Source organism: Rosa rugosa, chromosome 3 (genome assembly GCF_958449725.1).
Source record: "Rosa rugosa chromosome 3, drRosRugo1.1, whole genome shotgun sequence".
Classification (NCBI taxonomy): domain Eukaryota; kingdom Viridiplantae; phylum Streptophyta; class Magnoliopsida; order Rosales; family Rosaceae; genus Rosa; species Rosa rugosa.
The window spans coordinates 58,353,406-58,375,070 of NC_084822.1; the positions used below are offsets into that span (position 1 = coordinate 58,353,406).

The 21,665-nt window shown below is 38.3% G+C and overlaps 1 protein-coding gene and 1 long non-coding RNA gene across 2 annotated transcripts; one reads left to right on the plus strand and one right to left on the minus strand.

The window, feature by feature from the left end:
* Nucleotides 1–734: 734 nt before the first annotated feature.
* On the plus strand, nucleotides 735–10,316 carry LOC133735736 (endoribonuclease Dicer homolog 3a-like). Its single transcript, XM_062163167.1, has 25 exons — nucleotides 735–1,133; nucleotides 1,257–1,437; nucleotides 1,523–1,636; nucleotides 2,117–2,251; nucleotides 2,366–2,435; nucleotides 2,571–2,635; nucleotides 2,728–2,859; nucleotides 2,936–3,088; nucleotides 3,286–3,412; nucleotides 3,777–3,882; nucleotides 3,955–4,147; nucleotides 4,255–4,415; nucleotides 4,554–4,772; nucleotides 4,867–5,132; nucleotides 5,564–5,835; nucleotides 5,917–6,434; nucleotides 6,511–6,605; nucleotides 6,978–7,201; nucleotides 7,293–7,502; nucleotides 7,600–8,076; nucleotides 8,247–8,516; nucleotides 8,593–8,919; nucleotides 9,373–9,550; nucleotides 9,641–9,752; nucleotides 9,910–10,316. Exons 1-25 carry the CDS (start codon nucleotides 1,018–1,020, stop codon nucleotides 10,064–10,066), a joined length of 4,878 nt encoding a protein of 1,625 aa, XP_062019151.1. The 5' UTR covers nucleotides 735–1,017; the 3' UTR covers nucleotides 10,067–10,316.
* A 1,294-nt stretch (nucleotides 10,317–11,610) lies between these two features.
* On the minus strand, nucleotides 11,611–12,736 carry LOC133736797 (uncharacterized). The gene is made up of 3 exons (XR_009859729.1): nucleotides 12,610–12,736; nucleotides 11,849–12,005; nucleotides 11,611–11,714 (listed from the first exon to the last, which is right to left on the minus strand). It is a non-coding gene; the product is annotated as an uncharacterized LOC133736797 (long non-coding RNA).
* Nucleotides 12,737–21,665: the final 8,929 nt, after the last annotated feature.

A 21,665-nucleotide genomic window follows, 5' to 3' on the forward strand; every position in this document is an offset into this window, starting at 1 on the left:
TAGAGCTTGGTGGGCTGGTGTTTACTGGTGGGTCTGCTGGGCTTGCCTAACTTTGGAGGGGATGGAAAGTGACTTGTCATCTTCCATTCCTAGTATTTAGTTTCTTTTTTCTCGTCACAAAAACCAGATGCTCTGAGGGATCATTTTAATTTACTGCTTCGGAGTTTCTTGGTTTTTATTTGAAATAATGGTGCGTGGACTTCCTAAAAGGTGGGTGTACTGGGAGTATATTGGGTTCTTGTTCTTGTTTTAGAATAAGAGTCTCGGGGTACTTTGACTCTCTGAGAAATCGTTTTTTCTGTCGACCCTATAAGGGTGTTTCGTTTTTGTACTGCTTGCTGAATCTATATAATAAGGCTGACCTCTCTTGATAAAAAAAAAAGAAAAAAAAGATCAATCAATTTTATTTTTATTGGATATCTCTTTAGATTGGATAATTTCAATTAGTGTTTATTAATTCAATTTTTATATTCTCGAATGATGTTTAATGTCTTAGTTTTTTGGTTGAAACATGTTCTTCTATTATCATGTCACAATTTTCAATGTACCCCTCAACATGTTTAAGTAATTCGAGTTTAGCTTGGTCAAAAGTAAATCTCGGATTTAGAGTTTACCAGTGTGGTCGTGCAAGTTCACTGACCTTGTTTTTCTTCTTCTAGTAAAAGGGTTATTCACTTTCAGAGAGGTACTGTACCTTTTCTTCTTCTTCTTCTTCTTGTGGCCGTAAAAAACAAGAAATAGAAGGAGCTGCCGATTCTTTAAATTCCGAACCCAGTCGTTTGTCCACTTGCCTAACCCGGTTCGTCACCTTCACGTGCCACAAAACCCCATTAAGAAAAAAAAAAGAAAGGAACAGTTCACAGTCCCAAAGTCTGCAGTCACAGTTCCCACTTTGGTGTTAAGAAGAACCCACAACCAAAAAAAAAAAGCCTTTATGATTTCTTAGGGCTTCTTCAGGTTTTTTTTTGTTTTTTCTGTGGAATCTTTGCCCTTCTTTGTTTTCATAATCTCTGCAACATGCATTTGCCAGAGGAAGAAGGCCAGATTCCCCTGAAACGCAGCTTCACTGAAACCACTGATGATCATGGTGCCGCCGCCGATCAAGGAGTTTCAAAGCGCCTCAATCCCAGAAGGTCTTTTTTTTTTTTTTTTTTTTTTTTTTTGAGTTACTATCTCTGTCTAAGGCATTGTGGGTGCCTGTAAAGTTAAGATTTTGATAGTGGGAATTTTTTTGGGTGTGTGGTTTTGGTTAATAGGTATCAGATACAAGTGTATGAGGTTGCTAGGAGGAGGAACACAATAGCTGTGATGGAGACAGGTACTGGCAAGACAATGATAGCTGTGATGCTCATTGATGAAATTGGTCAAGCTATCAAGTCATCTGGTGACAACAAATTGATCATATTCTTGGCCCCAACTGTTCATCTTGTTCATCAGGTACTCTTTTCTGTTCCCCTTTTGGTAATGTGGATCATTGGTTGTCTCAAAGATTGTTGAACTGAATGGCTCTTGGTATTTCCAGCAATTTGAGGTTATTAAAGAACACACTACTTTTAAAGTAGAGGAGTATTATGGAGCCAAGGGGGTTGATGCGTGGGATAAGGAGCATTGGGAAAAGGAATTTAAAACCCATGATGTAAGTTTACTTCTTTTGAAAATCTTGACCAGTAATTTAGATTAATGAGGTTGATGTTCATGCTTATATGTCAGTGCTCCTTATCTTTGCACTTTCTGCAATGTTCTTAATCCGTTGAAATTTGAAAGACATCTTTTTTATTGCTGACGAAGTAAGAAGCTGATCCGTGCTCACTTTGCTTAGTTCCTTGTGTTAGTTAGTTATGAGAAATTACTTAATTTGTTCAGAAGTCATGTAGTATAATTTATCACAGTTCATTTTGTTAATCCTTTTGTTTCTAGTTTTTCTGCATGATTATTGAGTTTTTATCTGAATTTCCCTTTCTGTTTCTAGCATAGTGAGAACCACATTTGAAAAGAGCTATTAAAGTATTAACAAGTACTATTCTTAAGGCACATAACATATTTCTGTTAGATTCCTTATAAGAAAACAGAAGTAGCAAGTTTTTTCGGTTGATGAACCTGTTATTTTATCCTGTAGGTACTGGTTATGACACCCCAGATTCTTTTGGATGCCTTAAGAAAGGCATTCTTGACCATAGAAGCAGTATGCTTGATGATTATGGATGAGTGCCATCGGGCTACCGGCAACCACCCTTATACAAAGATAATGAAGGTTGATTTCGTTGCTGTATTCCTCCATTTTCTTTGTTGTGATTTGTTAAGAGATATGCATAGTATATATCATTTGTAGTCAACCAACTTGACAATATTTTCACTTTGGGTACAGGAGTTTTATCACAGGTCTAGTATCAAGCCAAAAATTTTTGGAATGACGGCTTCTCCTGTAATTCGAAAGGGTAATAAATTGCTATTATCTATTGTTTCTCTTCACTCTTGTTTCAATGTATAACTATGTTTTTCGTTTATATAGAGGATTGCTCTTTACATGTCCGTTATTGATACCAAACATACTGCTAAAATTTATGGATCAGGTGTCTCATCCACAATGGACTGTGAAGATCAAATATCTGAACTTGAAAGCATTTTGGATTCCCAGGTATCCGCCTTTTTTTTTTTTTCTTGAGTTGTCAATTTGGGTTACTATTGATGGATCATATGTGATGATTTACTGTCTTATAATTTGCTCAGATTTATACTATAGAGGATAAAACAGAGATGGAAGTATATGCCCCTACTGCGAAAGAAACTCGTAGATTTTATAACCCAACATGGTTTTCGAGTTTGGATTTGAAAGAAAAGATCAAGGCCTCTTGGTCGAAGGTACTCCTGGTTGATACTTATTACAAGCTTTTCATGTAGAGTGTGGATACTAACAGATGTTTAAATGCATGGACAGAATGATGCTTCGTTTTTAAAGCTGCAAGAATCAATTCAAAGCAATTTCAAAGATTTGGATGACAAAGTTAAGGCCCTGCGGAAACGATTGTCTAATGACTATGAAAAGATCCTGTATTGCCTGGACTACCTTGGTCTCATATGTGCTTATGAGGTATGATCTTAAGTATTAATTTAATGAAAGATAGTCTCTTGAGGAAAGTCAAAGAAATGATATGTGTTGCCATTGAACTTGTTTCTGCCACTTTATTCCAACGATTGTAATTTCCATTTCATGTTGCTTCCAATTTAATTTTTGAACTTCTATGGTCCTTCATTCTGGTTGTGGTTATAACCTGAGTTCTTTTGCAGGCTGTGAAGGTCTGTCTAGAGAATGCTCCTACTAGCGAAGAGTGTGAATTTTATAGAGAAAGTTCTTTGCAGTGCAGATATTTTCTTGAGGAAGTTTTTGGTATAATCAAGCAATCTCTTTCGAATGGTATGCCATTCTTTGGCTTTCTCTCTAACAGTGCTAATACGATCTTATATGCAAGTCAGTGATATGCTATAATTTACTAAAACTTGAAATTTCTCTTAATCACCCCCAGGCTTTTGCTTAATTTCATATGACATAATCATAATTGTTGCATTGTTTTTCTTGTCAGTTTAATTAACGAGGACCAAAACATGATGCTCTTTCTGATAGTGTTTCAGGTTCAGATTCTTAAGATAGATGAAAAATAACACTATGTTCCTGACGTTCTTTCATGAACCATTATGCCTTTATGGTGCTAACAACTTCATGTTCTCCTTTAAAGACTTTATATATGTCTCAGTATTCCCTTCTTCTTTTCACTTTTCAGGTTGTGAAAATTTTTTGGATGTTGGGTTTGACTATTTGAAGGCAGTAGATTTGGGCTACATATCTCCAAAGTTAAATGAACTTGTTCAGCTTTTCCATTCGTTTGGGTAAGGAAATGACTTCAAAATCTTATTCGTCTGATTGCAAAATTGATTTTTGACCATGATTTCTGGTTGCAGAGTATCTAGGGAACTACTGTGCCTCATCTTTGTGGATAGAATTGTCACTGCTAAAGTGATTGAAAGATTTATGAGAAAAGTTACCTCCTTGCCTCATTTCAAAATTTCCTATTTGACTGGGAGTACTACATCAGTTGGTGCTCTGACACCAAAAGTACAAAAGGAGACATTGAAGTTATTCAGCTCTGGGGAGGTAAATGATGTTGTAGGAAAAAAGATTGACTTATGAGTAGTTCAATTTATTATGAGAAGTTTAGACATATCAGAACCTAATACTGAACTGGTACTCTTGCTATATAGGTCAATTTATTATTTTCTACCGATGTAGTTGAGGAGGGAATTCATGTTCCAAACTGCTCCTGTGTGATACGTTTTGACTTGCCAAAGACAGTGCGTAGTTATGTCCAGTCCAGAGGACGGGCTCGTCAAGATAACTCTCAATTCATTATAATGCTAGAAAGGTAAGATCATTGCTTTATCGTTTCACTTCATCAAAATATCAATAGGTGCACATAGTAAATCTCCAATAAGTTGAAGCTTTCCTCTGTTGGCATCCTTATTTTGTGTCCTCAAGTGATCTTAATTATCCCTTCATACAGGGGAAACAAGCAACAGAGGGATCAACTATATGAGATCATCAAGAGCGAAGGTTTGATGACAAATACAGCTCTAAATAGAGATCCTGAAGAAAGCGTTTTGAAACCATGTACACTTGATGAAATAAGTGAATATGTTGTGAATGCCACTGGAGCATCAGTTACAGCAGATTCCAGTGTCCATACTATACATAAGTATTGTGACACGCTTCCCAGAGACAAGTATGTGTGTTCCTCATCAGTAATTATTCACCAATTCACAGCTCAATTTTTTATTTCGTTACTTATTGTACCGCTATTTGATCACTGGGTACAGGTACTTTGTTCCAAGACCAGCATTTCAATTTTCATATCTCGGAGATTCTTATGAATGTAAGATTACATTGCCTCCAAATGCGGCTTTCCAAACCTTGGTCGGTCCTGCATGCAAAAACTCCGCTTTATCAAAGCAGGTTGTATGCTTAGAAGCTTGTAAGAAGCTGCATCAATTGGGTGCCTTGAATGATCATCTTCTCCCGTCCACTGATAAGCCTTTGGAGAAAGATATAAATGTAGAAAGCAAAGGGCCAACTTCTGGTGCAGGTATGTATTTTTTGACATCATATTAGTGAAATCAATGTTAATTAATTGTTTCTTCTGGACACAGGAGCTCTTTTTTTTTTTCTTTTTTCTTTTTTTCTGTTTATTGATCTTGGTACACATTTTAAGGTGATGGAGCAGTGGTGCAATATCCTTTGCAAGAGATTTTAAAGGATGATGTAGTAGTTTAGTTGGCACAATTTGTTGCTTGCTTAATGTCTTAGTTTGTCTTTTATATTCAAGTGCTGAATAACATAAAGACAGTGGCTAACTCTCTCCGGTTATCACGTCTATATGCACATTTTAGACCAATCTCTTTGTTTTACTTCATGTTGATTTTTGTTTAGGTACCCATCTTGTATGTGCTCTGGCATTTTCTTCTACCACTGTTTTTTCCCGTCCTGTTAATTAGAAAATTGTATTTTCCCTTTAAGGAACAACTAAAAGGAAGGAACTACATGGGACAACTGGCATTCGCGCTCTGTCAGGAACTTGGGCAGAAAAACTTGATGGTGCCGTTTTTTACGCCTATAAATTTGACTTCTCCTGTGATATTGTTACCGAGCTATATTCTGGATTTATTCTTCTGATTGAGTCAGAGCTTGCTAAGGATGTGGGGAATATTGAATTGACGCTTTACTTGGTTTCAAAGAAAGTTAAAGCTTCTGTTTCTTCCTGTGGGCAAGTTCGTTTGGATGGAAAACAGGTAAATCATAAGCTTTTGCAAGTCAAGTACAGCTTATTTATTTTGGGGAAGTACTTAATGTAACTATATTTTTCTTATCAGATGGCAAAAGCAAAGCTCTTTCAGGAATTTTTCTTCAATGGATTGTTTGGGAAATTGTTTCATCGAGCCAACCCAGCTGAAAAGCAGAGAGAGTTTTTACTTATGAAAGAAACTAGAAAGCTGTGGAGGCAATCATACATGTATTTGGTTCTTCCGCTTGAAACATTGGATGATTCAAATAATGAATCTTGGACAATAAATTGGGGAGGGATCAGTTCTTGTGTTTCTGTGGTAGAGTTCTTGAAGCAAAATGCATTGTTGGGTGCTCAGCATTGTAAGGGTGATGCAAGGAATTCATTGCAAAGCAGAAGTGGCGCATCTGGGACTGGATGCAATAGTTCACAGATATTCCACTTTGCTGATTCTTCTGTTAATGAAAAAAATCTCAAAGATATGGTGGTAGTGGCCATCCACACCGGAAAAATATATTCTGTTTTTGAGGTTTTGAGTGACACATCCGCTGAGAGTCCTTTTGACACATCACAGTACAATACCTATGCTGAGTACTTCCACAAAAAGTATGTGATTTCATATATTTTTGATGTTCTGTAGATGTCATCTTACAGTTTTCACAATTGTGCTAGTTCTGTTCAGATATGGGGTTCTGCTCATGTATCCGGGTCAGCCTCTGTTGCGGCTGAAGCAAAATCATAATCCACACAACCTTCTTGTGAACTTCAATGGCGAAGGTTTGTTGATTTACATGCAACAGCTTTTACACACAATCTGTAGATTGTCATTCCCATCTTCATGATCTTTTATGCATGACCCTGTTGTTGTATGCCCCTTTCTCTATGGTTGGTAGACACAAAGGATTCGCATAACATTGATTGTACCATAGAAAGACATCAATTATAATCCTCAATTCAATTATGATACCGGCAATATGATTGAGTTAAAAGTTTCCTGTGAAAAAAATCAAGAATGCTATCATCATGTCTCTTAAATTAATTGGAGTTATAAATGCATCTCTCTTTGAATTTTGGTCAGTGAAATTGAGTGATTTAGCACTACAAGCTCACTTTGTAATTTTGGTTTCTGATATTCTCTCAACTGGGCAGGTGGTAGTGGTAAGACATCAGAATCTGGCCTTGTTAATGGAAAGGAACGTATGTATGCCCATATGCCTCCTGAGCTTCTAGTCTGTACTGGATTGCGAAGAGACGTTTTGAAGTCATTTTATCTACTACCATCATTGATTCATCGATTGGAATCCTTGATGTTAGCCAGCCAACTCAGAGAAGAGATTGACAGTCATTCCAGCTTACAGATATCAAGCTCATTGGTATGTGCCATGCATCTCGGTTACAGTACTTGTGATTTGTCGCTTTCATCTTTTAGCAATATGACTGATCCAACTAATCTCTTATGTTTAGATTCTAGAAGCACTTACATCACTCAGATGCAGTGAAGATTTTTCCATGGAGCGTTTGGAATTGCTTGGTGATTCAGTGCTAAAGTATACTGTAGGCTGCCACCTCTTCCTAAAATATCCCGAAAAACATGATGGACAATTATCTTCTCTGCGCCAGTCTGTAATTTGTAACGCTAACCTGCATAAATTGGGAATAGATCGAAACTTACAGGTATTTGTCCATATATATGATACTATGACTTGCATCAATTTAATTGGTCACTGATTTCGACGTTGTGTGATAATGAGTTTGGTTTATTATTTGATAGGGATATATACGTGATGGTGCTTTTGATCCACGCCGTTGGGTTGGTCCAGGACAGGTCTCTATACGACCTGTTCCTTGTGAGTGTGGAGTGGATACCTTAGAAGTTCCAGTAGATAGCAAGTTTCAAACTAGAGACCGTGAAGTTGTGGTTGGAAAGTGCTGTGACAAGGGCCATAGATGGATGGGTTCCAAAACAATCTCTGATTGCGTTGAAGCCCTTATAGGAGCTTACTATGTAGCTGGTGGATTATCTGCTGCAGTCCATTTTATGAAGTGGCTCCAAATTGATGTAGAACTTGAGCCATCCTTGGTTTCTGAAGCAATTACTACTGCATCACTTCATTCCTGCAACCCAAAAGTGGATGAGATTGGAATCCTAGAGTCAAAGCTTCGTTATGTATTTTCTACCAAGGGTCTCTTACAGGAAGCTATAACACATGCATCTGAGCAAGAATCAAAACTTGGCTATTCTTATGAGGTAGTGATTCACTTTTTCTTGCTCACTATTTATTTCTTTGAAAAAAGAAGATGATGGTTCTAGAACAGTAAGGAGGAGAATTTATCGTGAACTTGTAAAGATTGTTGTGTTTATATATAAGTAAACAGTTCCTTATATTTCCTTTTCTTAATTTTTTGAAACTTCAACAGAGACTAGAGTTTCTCGGTGATTGTGTGTTGGACCTGCTTATCACATGGTATCTCTATCAGAACCACAAAGATATTGATCCAGGTGAGTTAACTGACTTGCGTGCCGCTTCAGTTAACAATGAAAACTTTGCTCAAGCTGCTGTGAGACACAACGTTCAACAGCATCTACAACATTGCTCTGGGTTACTTCAAAGTCAAATAACAGAATATGTAAAGTTGCTTTCTGAACATGATAGTGGTGACAAACTTCAAGGGCCAAAAGGTCCTAAGGTATGTCTCTCTGAATACCACTGGGAATCCATTGTTTTTATTATGATTTTTGTATTTATGAATGACGTCTCTATAGGCTCTTGGAGACATGGTGGAAAGTATTGCAGGGGCAATACTAATTGATACGGAGCTCAACCTTGACGAAGTGTGGAGAGTATACAAACCACTGTTATCTCCAATTGTGACCCCTGATAAACTTGAGCTGCCTCCCTTGCGTGGACTGATTGAATTATGTGGCTCACTTGGGTACTTTTATAAAGAACAAACTGTAAAGAAGGGTGAAACTGTTCACGCGGAGCTTAGTGTACAGCTGAAAGATGTCCTGTTGATTGGAGAGGGGATTGATCGGAGTAAGAAAATCGCAAAAGGAGAAGCAGCTCATCATTTATTGAAGGAGCTTGAGGTTTGTTAGTTCTCCAATGTCTGCTTCCTACTCTTTAATATTTCTTTGAGACCTCGACGACTATCTCAGATTGGTTTGGACATTCTGCAATTATAATAGTATCTCATTATCTGGTTAGCAGCTATGTTTGTTTTCAAAATTCTTTGATTTTATGTAACCAAAAAAAAAATTTCTTTGATTTTAGAGAAAATTTAGGAATAACTTATGTTTTCATAGATCAATAGTGTAGCTTGGGACAGTCCACCAGAATCCTCAGTACAGTGTACCTACACTGAAACAAGTTGACTGCAAAAGAATTTGTGGAATTCTACAGACGGTCAAAGAAAAGGAAAACAATATATCTTTTAGAAAAAGATCGAGAATATGGATCTCTTTTGTAGGATTTTATAGTTTTTTTTTTTCTCGTAAGTTTCAAAACAAAAGATTGCTGATGCTGAAACATCCATGCTACAGAAAAGAGGTATTACACACTCTGGGTCTGCCAGGAAGAGAAAACTGGGTGCTGACCAAGTTGATGATTCATCTCCAATAAAGCAAAAGAAAACTGAGATGCATCTGCCTATGGATGCAACTGGACTTTCTTTGCCAGCCACTGACAGAAAAATAAGTGGTTCGAAAAATGACATCCCAGGTTTGCACCATCTATATTTGGGTCCCCCACTTATCAGAGTCACAATCAAGCTTATGTTTTCTAATCATGCTGTGGGATTCTTGTACGCAGTTATCAAAGCAATCAACATGAAGAAAGGAGGACCTCGAGTCTCTCTTTACGAGCTGTGCAAACAACTACAATGGCAAATGCCTACCTTCAAACCAACAGAAAAGGATTCCAGGTTAACCATATGCATCAGCCTATCTACTTCAATAATGTTGCTTTTTCTTCGTCTCTTTTATTTTGGCATCAAAAGTATCTTTCCTCCCTTAGATTCTCAAATTGAATATGATGATTATGCCACTAACCATCTCTTTCGACTTTTTTTCTCTGAATAGTTTCATATCAACAATAACGTTGTACATACCCAATTTGGGCAACATCGAATGCACAGGAGATCCTAGGTCAGATAAGAAGAGTTCACTAGACTCTGCAGCACTTCTCATGCTTTATGATCTCGAAAGGCAGGGTAAAATTATCATTGGTGGATGTTAATATTAGGATTTTAGAAATGGGAGGGTGGTACCTTTTAAATCCGGCATCCCAATTTTCTTATTGTGGAGCAACTAGGATCTGGCTTGGGTAGTCAGGAAATGGCAATGTAAAATAGAGTACTTGACATCAGAATCAACATGTCTATTTGTGCATGTACAAAATAAAGTGTCCAAATGCCATCAAGTGTATAATGTATTTGCATGAACCATCCAAGATTGCTTTCAATTTCAATAAACGGGGTATTTGGTCATGATACTTGTTCCATGTGGTATGTCTATCCATTCATAGGGGTTTTTCATTTTTGATCAATAAGAGAGCAGAAAATATTGGGTATCTCACTGATTTAAATAGGTTTTCAGCCTATAAATCACTTTTGATTCCATATACTAGCCTGCGGAAGGGCCGCGCTCGCGCGTGTGTTTAGTATTATTGTTCCATGGCTAATATTTCTCTCGAGTAATATTGACTTAATTGATATTCTCGCCTTGGTGAAAGTATAGAGGGATAGAAAGCATCCACACACCAATAATACCCGGCAACCATTCGTCCATTTTCTTTTTTAATATATGAAGGAAACAAAGTATAATAGAAGAGGCTTAATCAAAAAAAAAAAAGTATAATAGAAGAGGAGGACATCAATCTTACCTCTTATGAAAGAAAAATTACAATGAACATAAAATTGAAACAGTCAGAGCACAAAACAAAGTGCAAATACAACTGTAAAACATGCTCTGGAAACCCAAGTAAAGATCCAAATAGAAAGAAGCACATGAACCTGAGAAAATAAGTAGCAACCATAAGAACCTTAACTAATCCAAACACGGGCAAATGTACACATGGATTCTGAGTAGATTAAGGCTGCAAAGGCTAGCAGCTAATGTGACAAAGATAACCTAATCAGACAATTAAGAAAAAATATAGTAGTAAGAGTAAAGTATTTAAGAAAACCTGGAACTTATAAACTTTTATCATGCTTTAGTAGAAAAGGCATTATTATAAGCACCGAATTCACATGGGCACATGAAACTTGATTTCCCATAAAGTCGGGAAAACTAATCATCAACCATTGTCAACTACATCACAACTTTGAAGTTGCAGTATGCATTACAAAATCTCCAATTGTAATAAACAGCCTTTGTAATTAAACCAAATTATATCTTTCCATACTCCATAGAGCTTGTGGACTTTGAAAGCCAAATGATTCTGCAGCACCAAAGATGTATTAAGAAGCTAACTACAGAAAAACATGATCTCTTACAAAAACCTGATTAGTCGTCATATTATCGTTATGAACAAAGCCAGTAAAAGAAAAAGAACAAAAAAATTAACTCACTCTACTTTTATGTGAACAATATACAGAAACATAAAAAAATTAAGATACCTTCAATGCACAGACTTGATCTTCAAGGCCTATTCTGTGGCAGATAGTAATTCATCATTTGAGCACCTCGGAACCAATAGTAGAGATAAATAAAGATGACACACACGTACAAAAAAAAAAAACAGAAATTTGCAGAACTATTGACAAAAACAAAACTCACCAGCTAACAGTAAGTACAATACCATTCAACCAAATTAAGAGATTCATTGCCTCTTCATAGCTCAAGTCTTGTGTTTGTTCTCTGATCCATCTCTTCCCCTTTTTTTACTGAAATTGTGAAAGGCAAACATCCCCATAAAAAAGGAACCGTTTGAACCTCATTGCTCTCTTTTATATGCCCATAAACAGCCAAAATATAAAGTAAAGAACAACAATCAAACAAATATAATATAGTAATTCACCCTTGAATCTGCTAATGCTTCAGCCATCCTCATCTAAGGGGTTCTCCATACATTACCAATCAAGTATATAGCAGCATATATTCGTTCTTGTGCTCGTATAGAATAATTCACATATGCATCTTATCCCCCATACCACCATGAAGAATGGTACTACTTCCTGAATGACATAGAAAAAGAAAAATGCTCATCAAGGCTTGAACTTATAATTTCTGAAAATATAAAAAGACTGAGAATAACAACCAATATCTATTAAAATCCACCAAAAAAATGAATATGATATTACAGATTACAAGATTCGTATCAGAGGTAGGTATTGTATGATTTCAGTTTGAATTTCGATTCTAATATCTTTCCAAGACTCGTAGAAGTAGAGTATATCAAACAATTTTGCATTCTTTGTTCCAAATCCTGAAACTGTTAAAATGGACAAAGGAAACACACAATAACTACAAAAGTAGAGGAATGAATGGGAGAAAGGATTTAATTTCGTGGTTTTTTTTTTTTTTTTGCAAGAACCTATGATGACAAACTTACAGATTTGAACGTACTTGGATAGCAGACTGGATAAACTTCTACAGTCACTGCATCTTTCGTGTCAATGGAAACAATTATATATCTGCGTGGTCTAAACGAAATCATTTTTCATGCAATTCATTTAAAACCCCGCTCCAACAAACATTAAAAATACTAATAATTAACCTCTTCTCAAATCCTAGAAAAAAAAATTTCAAAAATAGTTTAATTAATCTGCATAACCTTACCTGGTCTCTTCGTTTTCTTGTTCGATCGCCAACTTCTCTTTCTGTCTTCATTATTGGCTATTTGTATGAAATGAATGTGATTATGAATGTGATTGCGTCAGTTGAAGCTGAACCGCTTCTGAACGTGGCTCCCGTACTGCAGTTTGATTTTCTCCAACTTTCCCCTTATTCTTTTTTCTTTATTTTTTTTTTGTACTTTACTATACTAACCCTTGTAGACATTTTCATCTAAGTTAATTGTTGTTTCACCATGGGTAATATGGAGACTTCTAAAAACTGGTGAAGCCTTTGACACCAAAAGAGGGCCCGGCTTTATAGTAGTAGAGATAGAGATGTGGTCTACATGATTTTTTTATGGCTTAACTCAATATGCTGCTGTGTTATTAACTGTCCCTTGTAGTTCAACTCACCCACAAGTTCCATCATATTTCAAAACATGTCACATTGATTTAACGATTAAACAATCCGGACTTCATCAGATGTCCAAGGTTTGTTAGAAAGGACAATGTCCTAAGTGTCATACGACTACCCAGAAAATACAGTTTTGAAGTTTTGCTGTTGCCACTTCCTGGACATTGTCATTTCTTGATATTTAAGAGACCTTTTGGATTTGATATAAGGACAGCTTATCTGTATCCGAAAACAACATATGATAAATGTGCCCCGTATATAATGCATATTATGCATTGCAGGAACTATCCAACATTGCTTTCCGTTTCAATAAACAAGGTATTTAGTAATGACACTTATTCCATGTGGTATGTCCATCCATTTGTAGGGGTTTTTTTTTATCAATAAGAGAGCAGAAAATATTGGGTATTTCACATTAATTCACCCACAAATTCTATCATACTTCAAAACATTCTCATTGATTTACTAGTAAGGTTAGCAATGTTGTAGGAGAATGGAATTGCAGAGAGAATTGTGTGTTATCATTGATAATAAGAGCCCTTTAAATAAGGAATTACAGAGTACATAAAAGGTAATAGAATACGAACATAACTAGGTAATCTAGAACCTTCTCCTATTACAACTCAATGACTAAATCCTAGTTTGAAGAGGCACACATTATGTCGACATCCTTCAACACTTCCCCTTGTGCCGCTCAAACTTGATAATAACGCTTTGATTGTTGCCTCGTTAAAAACCTTGCCAGGTAACAAAAACCCAGTGGGACAAAAATAACCCTGGTCGAAGGACAAAAAGAGCACAACACGTCCTTCACTCTTCGAGATCGAACATGTAGACATCATGCCTCCCCCTAATGTCGACATCTCCCCCTGATTGTTACAATCATGGGAGTTCGGATAACTTTCTCAATCCGAGGCTCTTCACATGTTTCTCGAAGGTGGATTTTGGTAACGACTTAGTAAATAAGTCCGCTACATTATCCTCAGATCGGATTTGATTCACTTCAATCTTTAGAAGTGATCAATGTTGTTGCTGATTGTAAAAGAACTTAGGCGATATATGTTTGATGTTGTTGCCCTTGATGAAACCTATTTTCATGTGCTTAATACAAGCTGCATTATCTTCATAAATGCAAGTAGGTTCATCTATGGTAGACTTCAAACCACAAGTTCCTCGAATATGTCTAATCACAGACCTTAGCCATATGCATTCTCGCACGGCTTCATGTAGAGCAATAATCTCTGCATGATTTGAGGAAGTAGCAACAAGGGTCTGTTTTGTAGACCTCCAAGATATCGCAGTGCTTCCCATGGTAAAGACATAACCCGTTTGGGAGCGACCTTTGTGAGGGTCAGAGAGATACCCTGCATCAGCAAAACCCATCAAGACATCGTTGTCATTTTGATGGAGGGGAAGAGGAGCACGGAAGGTGGCATTTTGCCTTGTGGGGTCTGATCCCACATTTCCGTCATTTCTTTTCTCTCTGTAGGGATAAAACAAGCCCATATCTATCGTACATTTTAAGTAACGAAAGATTGCCTTTATACAAGTCCAATGGCGTTGCGTTGGCGCAGGGCTATATCTAGCCAACAAGTTCATAACAATTGAGGTGTCCGGTCTTGTATTGTGATAAGTACAATAATGCGCCTATTGTACATAAGTAAGCACTTTTGCTATTAACACGTCTTCGTCATCATCCCTGGGACGAAACGGATCCCTTTTAGGGCCAAGACTACGGACGACTATGGGAGTGCATCTTTGACTTTATCAAAATGCCTAAGCATCTATAGACACGATATACAAGTTCTGAATCTAGACAAAACCGTGTTCTCCCAAGGTCCTTAATCTCAAACTCGGATTTCAGGTGTTCAGCGGTTTCCCTTAACTCTCAAGGGTTCCAATTATGTTTATCAACATAAACCGCGACAATTGCAAATCCGGAACTTGTCATGGAAACGCGTGGGCATAGTTCATCATATCTCTTCCCAATCAAGTAGTCATTTTAGTGAGCATTTCAACCTCGTTGCAAACACGCTCCGTGGTCTAGAGCCACTTGACTTGGGTAAATGAAGTCCACAAGAACCTTCATTATATTCCGTATCTAGATCCCCATAGAGATACGTAGTGACCACATTCGTAAGCTGCATGTTCAGTTATTTGGAAACTACCAAACTGACAAGGTAGTGGAGTGCAATGACATCCATTACGAAAGAATATGTCTTCTCGTAGTAGATTCCAGGTCGTTTTGTGAGAAGCCTTGCGCCATAAGGCGAGATTATCATCTCTTTTTCTCATCACGCTATCTAACGAAGACTTATTAATGTCAACAGGTTTTATGTTAGGAGGTGTTGGCATCTCAGGCCCGAAATCCTTCCTCTTCGTTTAGTGAATCCAATTCAACCTGGATCACATCTTTCCATTTAGGCCAATTTTCTCTACGTTGGCATTCTTCAACGGAGTAAGGTTCGATGTCATTGGTCTCAACAATTCAATGTCCTCATGTACACTAGTGTAGTTCGTAGAGAGCTCTATATTCTCAGGAATTGGTTCTAACATTGAGGCGTCCCCCAACGATGTCTCTTGGACATAACCACAATCCAAAATATTCTCATGAGACAGATTTTGAGTATCAATGATCAATGGATCAAGTTGTGCCAAACTCGCTCTCTTCTTAGGGCGAGAATCCATCGAACCTATGGGTCTCCTACGCTCTCTAGCGGAACCCATGGCCTATGACGCCATTATGCCACCTTGTGCGTCACCATACCACCATCCATGGTGGTGGTGCCGTACCCATCTTCTCTGGGTGGCACCATGTCCTCTTGTGGGGACATCAATCCTTGCAGGCATGTTTGCAGCAGGTATATGTGATCTCGTCACTTTTAGGGGATCAAGATGAGACATAGTGGGGACAGACCACGACAATTCCTGTCGTTCCTGTTGAACATTGACGTTCTAATCTCCCCCTAACGACGGGAAGACTGTCTCATCAAAGTGACAATTCGCAAATCCAGCGAAATAGAAATCGCCTGTCAAGGGTTCTACGTGGCAGACTTATAGTTGGAGGCCTATGTCCTAACACACACACACACACACACACACACACACATATATATATATATGCATTCGTTGCAATGACTCATGTTGATGCGTTGTGGCGGCGCAATTGGCACATAAACCGCACACTCAAATATGCATAAGTACGAGATATTACACTCGAACCCAGTCACTAGCTGTAACGCAAATAAAAGTTGAGTGGATGCTATGAGTCGTAGACGAATTAGCATAGCTGCATGCGATATTGCATAACCCAAGCGGAAATATTGGTGCGCATTACCAAAGTCCGGGCTACCATCGTAGTCTTTTAATGGTGGCTTTTCCGTGAGACCAATTGGGTGTGTATATGGGAATATGATACTTGATATCAATACCCAATGATATGCAATAGTCATCGAAAATTTTCGATGTAAACTCTCTAGCCATATGATTTGACTGAACGGGATGATCCGGGTAGTGAGCCCGTAGCCATATGATTTGGGCTAGGAGTTCATCTTAAGCAGCATTACGAGTGGACGATAGTGTGACACGTGACCAGCGTGTTCGCATATCAACCAACAACATAAAACATCTAAGTAGTCCGCAAGTTGGTTGTGTCGATCCACAAAATCTCTTTAGATTCTCTGAGAGCACATGTGTCCTTTGCATAGGATGGTCTCGATCCTTAAAGAGCAGGCTTTGGGAAACGAGCGATGGGCCTTAGAAGCAACCAATGAGGATTTTGGTTGAGCCACGAAATCACAATTGACTTGAGAAGTGGAGAAAGGTGGCACATTGCCACTCTTGGCGTCAATGCCAAGCTCTTGCCGTAGGGGGTGATGGCATGACCCTTCTCCTTGAATCAACTTTTGATTCATACTTCTTTTCACTCGAAAGAATGGATGTCCGTGTGAAGTCTTTAATAAACGGATCATCATATCATGACTTGGATGTCCCAATTGATCATGCCAAAGCCTATATGTGTCGATGTCCCAAAAATCATCTTTTATGACATTATTGGACTCAATTACTTGAATAGTGGTTACATATAACTCACTAGAGCGACACATGAGCTTCTCTAATACTCGTAGTCATTAGAGATAATGCAAAGGAACTTATGTCCATTCTCGCTATGTGTTTCCACATGAAAATCGTTGACTCTAATATCTTGGAAACTCAAAAGGGGGACCTCCGGCCCTAGGAGCGTAGAGAGCTTCAGTGACATAAATCAATGTGCCATTTGGCAATGAGCTGGTCCTTGACCATGAATCAATCATGATGGCCTACCATCGTAGTCACAGAAGATTAAGTAGGCATCATCTAAGGATTAATTGCCTATGTCAAGGTATGATGTGAGTAGCAGCACTATCCGCGAGGCATTCTAGCTCTCTGGGAAACATACCTAAGTGAATAAAGCTCGAAATTAAAAGAATCGACACTTTATTAATAATAGTCAACGATTACATCAAAGTTTCTTGATCAAATCTAATCCAAATAAAATGAAATGTAGACAAATTGTAGTCACTCAATCCTTTTGGTAATTCCAATCAAATATGACCAGGGAAGTAGAGAGAGATGTCGGTGGAGCGAGGCTCTCTTAAGTACCACTAATCTCAATTACTTTCCTAGACATCATATTTAATTAAGTACGCCTAGTGAGAAAGAGTTAAAACCAAATGTCATTTATTCATTAAGGCACAATTGCCATTACATAATTCTTGGAAAATGAAAGACTATTTAATCAAAATCTGCGGCATCAACATTGTTGTTTTCCTCGCCAGATTTGAAGTCCGTAATGATGAGATTGACGTCATTGTCATCTCCATCATCTCCTTCGGCTGCGAGATGAGCCTCATGCTCTCTCATATCTTTTATATATCTTGTATTGTGCAGCTTTGTTTTTCCACTCGCATTCTAGCGCTTAAACCAATACTCTTAAGATCCACATCTATAGCATTACCTCACCCATTAATTGAGATGCACCTTGTGCATTTGGACATCTTCTAGGGGTGTTGGTGGCGGTACCACCACTACCGGCGGCGCCGATTTTGCCTCTCCCACGTTGGCCAAAGTTGCCACGTGTCTGCGTATCTCGCGGTTTTCCTTCCTTTGTAGGGTGGTTGTATGGACCCACACGTCCATTTTGTTGTCCCCTAACTTTTAGGGTTCCGCTCCTTGCGCCCTTCTTTCGGTGCGCTATTATAATTCGCCTCGTGAACGCTCTCAGTTTCAACGGGCCTTTGAATTATAGTTTCCCACGAGTATGTTGTCATCTTATCCAGTAACTACCATAGTAGTGACAAGCTAATGAAATCTCGTGATCCGTCTAGATTGCACTCAAGCCTATATTGCTTTGCAACCAATAGTGCTGAGACATGAAGGTCGAGAGGATTTCTCAATTAATTCATATTCTGTGAGCTCTACTCCACAGAATCTCATTAGTAGTGAGGTGATTCTTGACGTTAATCACCCATCGGTGATAACCAATGTCATTCGAATCTGGTTTAGTGAAGTCGAGTTTTTGCATTCGACATTCAAAAACGAAGGAGAATAGATTAGTTTCGGAGTAAAAACTTCCACGACAACTAATATAATATTTCCAAGCCTTAATGCTACCAAGAAATAGATTTCCAAGAATATTTTGGATTAGACCAAACAATGATGTTTTAATATGGTCGCAATTTGATGCTTACGGACGCTCTTAGTCCGAGCATTATGAACATTCTTAGTTCATACGAACTCTCTTAGTTCATTTATTATGAACACTCTTAGTTCATTGATTACGAACGCTCTTAGTTCGTTAAGCGTGAATCCCCACAATTCCGCTTATCAATTAATCGAACCTATGTTCGTATATTTCAAAAAACCTGCAGCAAATAATGGAATTTAAAAGACAAAAAATGCAGGAACTTTAATCACAAAACTTACTTGGTAATTTGAAGCTTTGCTTTACGATTCTTTATACACGCGCGTGTTGATGCAAGCGTGTAGCTAAATTAGGATTGCCGGAATCTGGTCGGAAATTGGCAGTTGGTGGGCTGCCCTTCTCCCTTCCCCTTGTTTTTTTCTTCTTCTTTTTTTTTTCGCGGCCCAGGCCTGCTTCTCCCTTTTTTTTTTTTTTCTTCTTTTCTTTCTTTTGGGCCCACTCCTCCCTTCTTCTTCTATGCGTCTTCTTCTTCTTCCTACTGTTTTCTGTTTTTTTTTTTCTTTCGCTGGCAGAAGGCAGTCGCTGGGCAAGACTGCAGGACGGTAGGCTGCAGTGCGGGGGCAGCAAGCAGGCCGGGCAGGGTGGTGTGGCTTGCGGCAGAAGGTGTGCAGGCAGGTGCGTTGCAAGGAGGCTGGCTGGCTGGTGGACTGGGCTGACTGGTGTGCAGGCAGCAGCACGGGCTGCGGCGGTGGGCTGCAGATTTGTGAGGAGTAGGCGAGCTGGGTAGGCGGGCCGGGCAGCAGCGCGCGCAAGGGAGGCAGTGGGTTGCAGTGGCACAGGCAGGTGGCAGCGTGGGCTGCGTAGGTGTGCAGGGCGAGCTGCAGGGGGCTGGGGCAGCAGGGGCTGCAGGAGGTTGCGGCAGGAGGTAGGCCGAGCTAGGGTCTTGTGGGTAAGGAGGGCTGCGGCAGATTTTTGTAAGAGAGTTTTTAGGTTTTTTTCTTTTCTTTTGGGCTAGGGTTAGAACTCGTGCTGATAACGTGTTGTAGGAGAATGGAATTGCAGAGAGAATTGTGTGTTATCATTGATAATAGGAGCCCTTTAAATAGGGAATTACAGAGTACATAAAAGGTAATAGAATACGAACATAACTAGGTAATCTAGAATCTTCTCCTATTACAACTCAATGACTAAACCCTAGTTTGAAGAGGCACACATTATGTCGACATCCTTCAACAAGCAATGCTATTATTGACTGTCACTCGTAATTTAACTCACCCACAAATTCTATCATACTTCAGAACATTTCTCGTTGATTTAGTGATTAAACAATGCGGACTATTATCAAACGTTCTAGAATTTTTCAAAAATCACATCGTTCAAAGTGTCATACATATACAAACAATCCGGAAAATACAGTTTTGCTGTTGCCACTTCATGGACATTGAGTACATTCTCATTTCCAAAAGACCTTTTGGATTTGACATCCCACTGCTCTTCAAATCCCAAAAAAAAAATAATAATAATAATTTAAAATTACAAAAGAATTTGAGATACGGCCGACGTGACACGTGAGCAGCACGGCTAACCAATGAGCTTCTACCGTTTGCGGATGTTTTTGGTATTTCGACGAGCCAAACGCGGGGTATTTATGGAATATAATATTATCATTTGCTTATGTGGCGGTTTCTTATTGGATGGTCAGACTAATATCAGGCAATCAATATCCAGATTGGGCCTTGGGTCCCCATTTTACCAAATAAAGTCAACAACTGGGCAACAGACACGTGGCTCGTAAACAACAGTTCCCACGTGGATATGCCACGTGGTCAGGTGACACGGGGCATCGTGAATAAGCATTAACCATATGCTTCCACGTGAAGGCCTTTCGATTTTGCTCTCCCGCCCTCGCCCTGGGGACCTCGCGATGTCGTTTTAGTAGAATCATTTCCAATCGCAACCCAATCAAATAAAGTGCTCGTCTTATATGATTGGATGTTGGATATATAAGTGATCCCCTTTAGAGAGATAACATATTTTGGTGAGATAATGATTATTGGATAATGTCTGTCCTTGCTTCATATATGGTTAATATGAAATTCTTAAATTTTTTTTTTTTTTTAAATTATATGGTTATTAGAGGAGATTACATAACCCAAGATTCTTAGAATTTAGGGAGAGTTGATCCTAAATGGTCCGAGTTGACTGCTGAGAAGGTAGAGGGCGAATCTAATTACGAGAGTATATATGTAACGTCTACGAAAGTGTTCGAAAGCATCATCTACAATGACATATTCAGTAGACTTTGACTTGCACTCATTAACTTTCCAAAAAACACGTATTTTTCAACACCGAGCGGCAAGAGAAATAAGGGGAATGCCTCGATCATTGAAGATCCCACCAAAAAGATACTCATCCTCCATCGCAGAGTAGTAGGAAGAAACCAATGCTAAGCCATCACAATTGACCATCGAGGAAAATCTTATATCATGAAAATGATCGTGTGGGATACACAGTTAAAAAACTCGTAACTTAATAGAAATAAAGTATGAAAGTGAAGATCTCATTTTTTGAGGAACAATTTATTCAAGCAAATATTACTCTAAAATATGACAACTTTTGCTCTATGTAAATTTGAAATTTACACTAAAGACATTTGCATGGCACAAATAAAGACTTATTGCAAGCAATGGAATATTAGATTAATATAAAAACTTACACATTTTCACGAGTTTCAATCATCATGAACCACCTTCAGTTAATTTATCATAACTCTCTGCAGAAAACTTCAAACTAAATTTCCTAAAAACTAGTGAAATCTTGACTTACAAGACCTGTTGAGCTTTTGAGAGTATTGTCATGTTCTGTTTCCTTTTCTTTTATTATCCAAATCTTTTATAGTAAATTAACTATATATGGTGTACGTGTGGATTCTTCAGAGAGAATCAAATTTCCACATTAGATT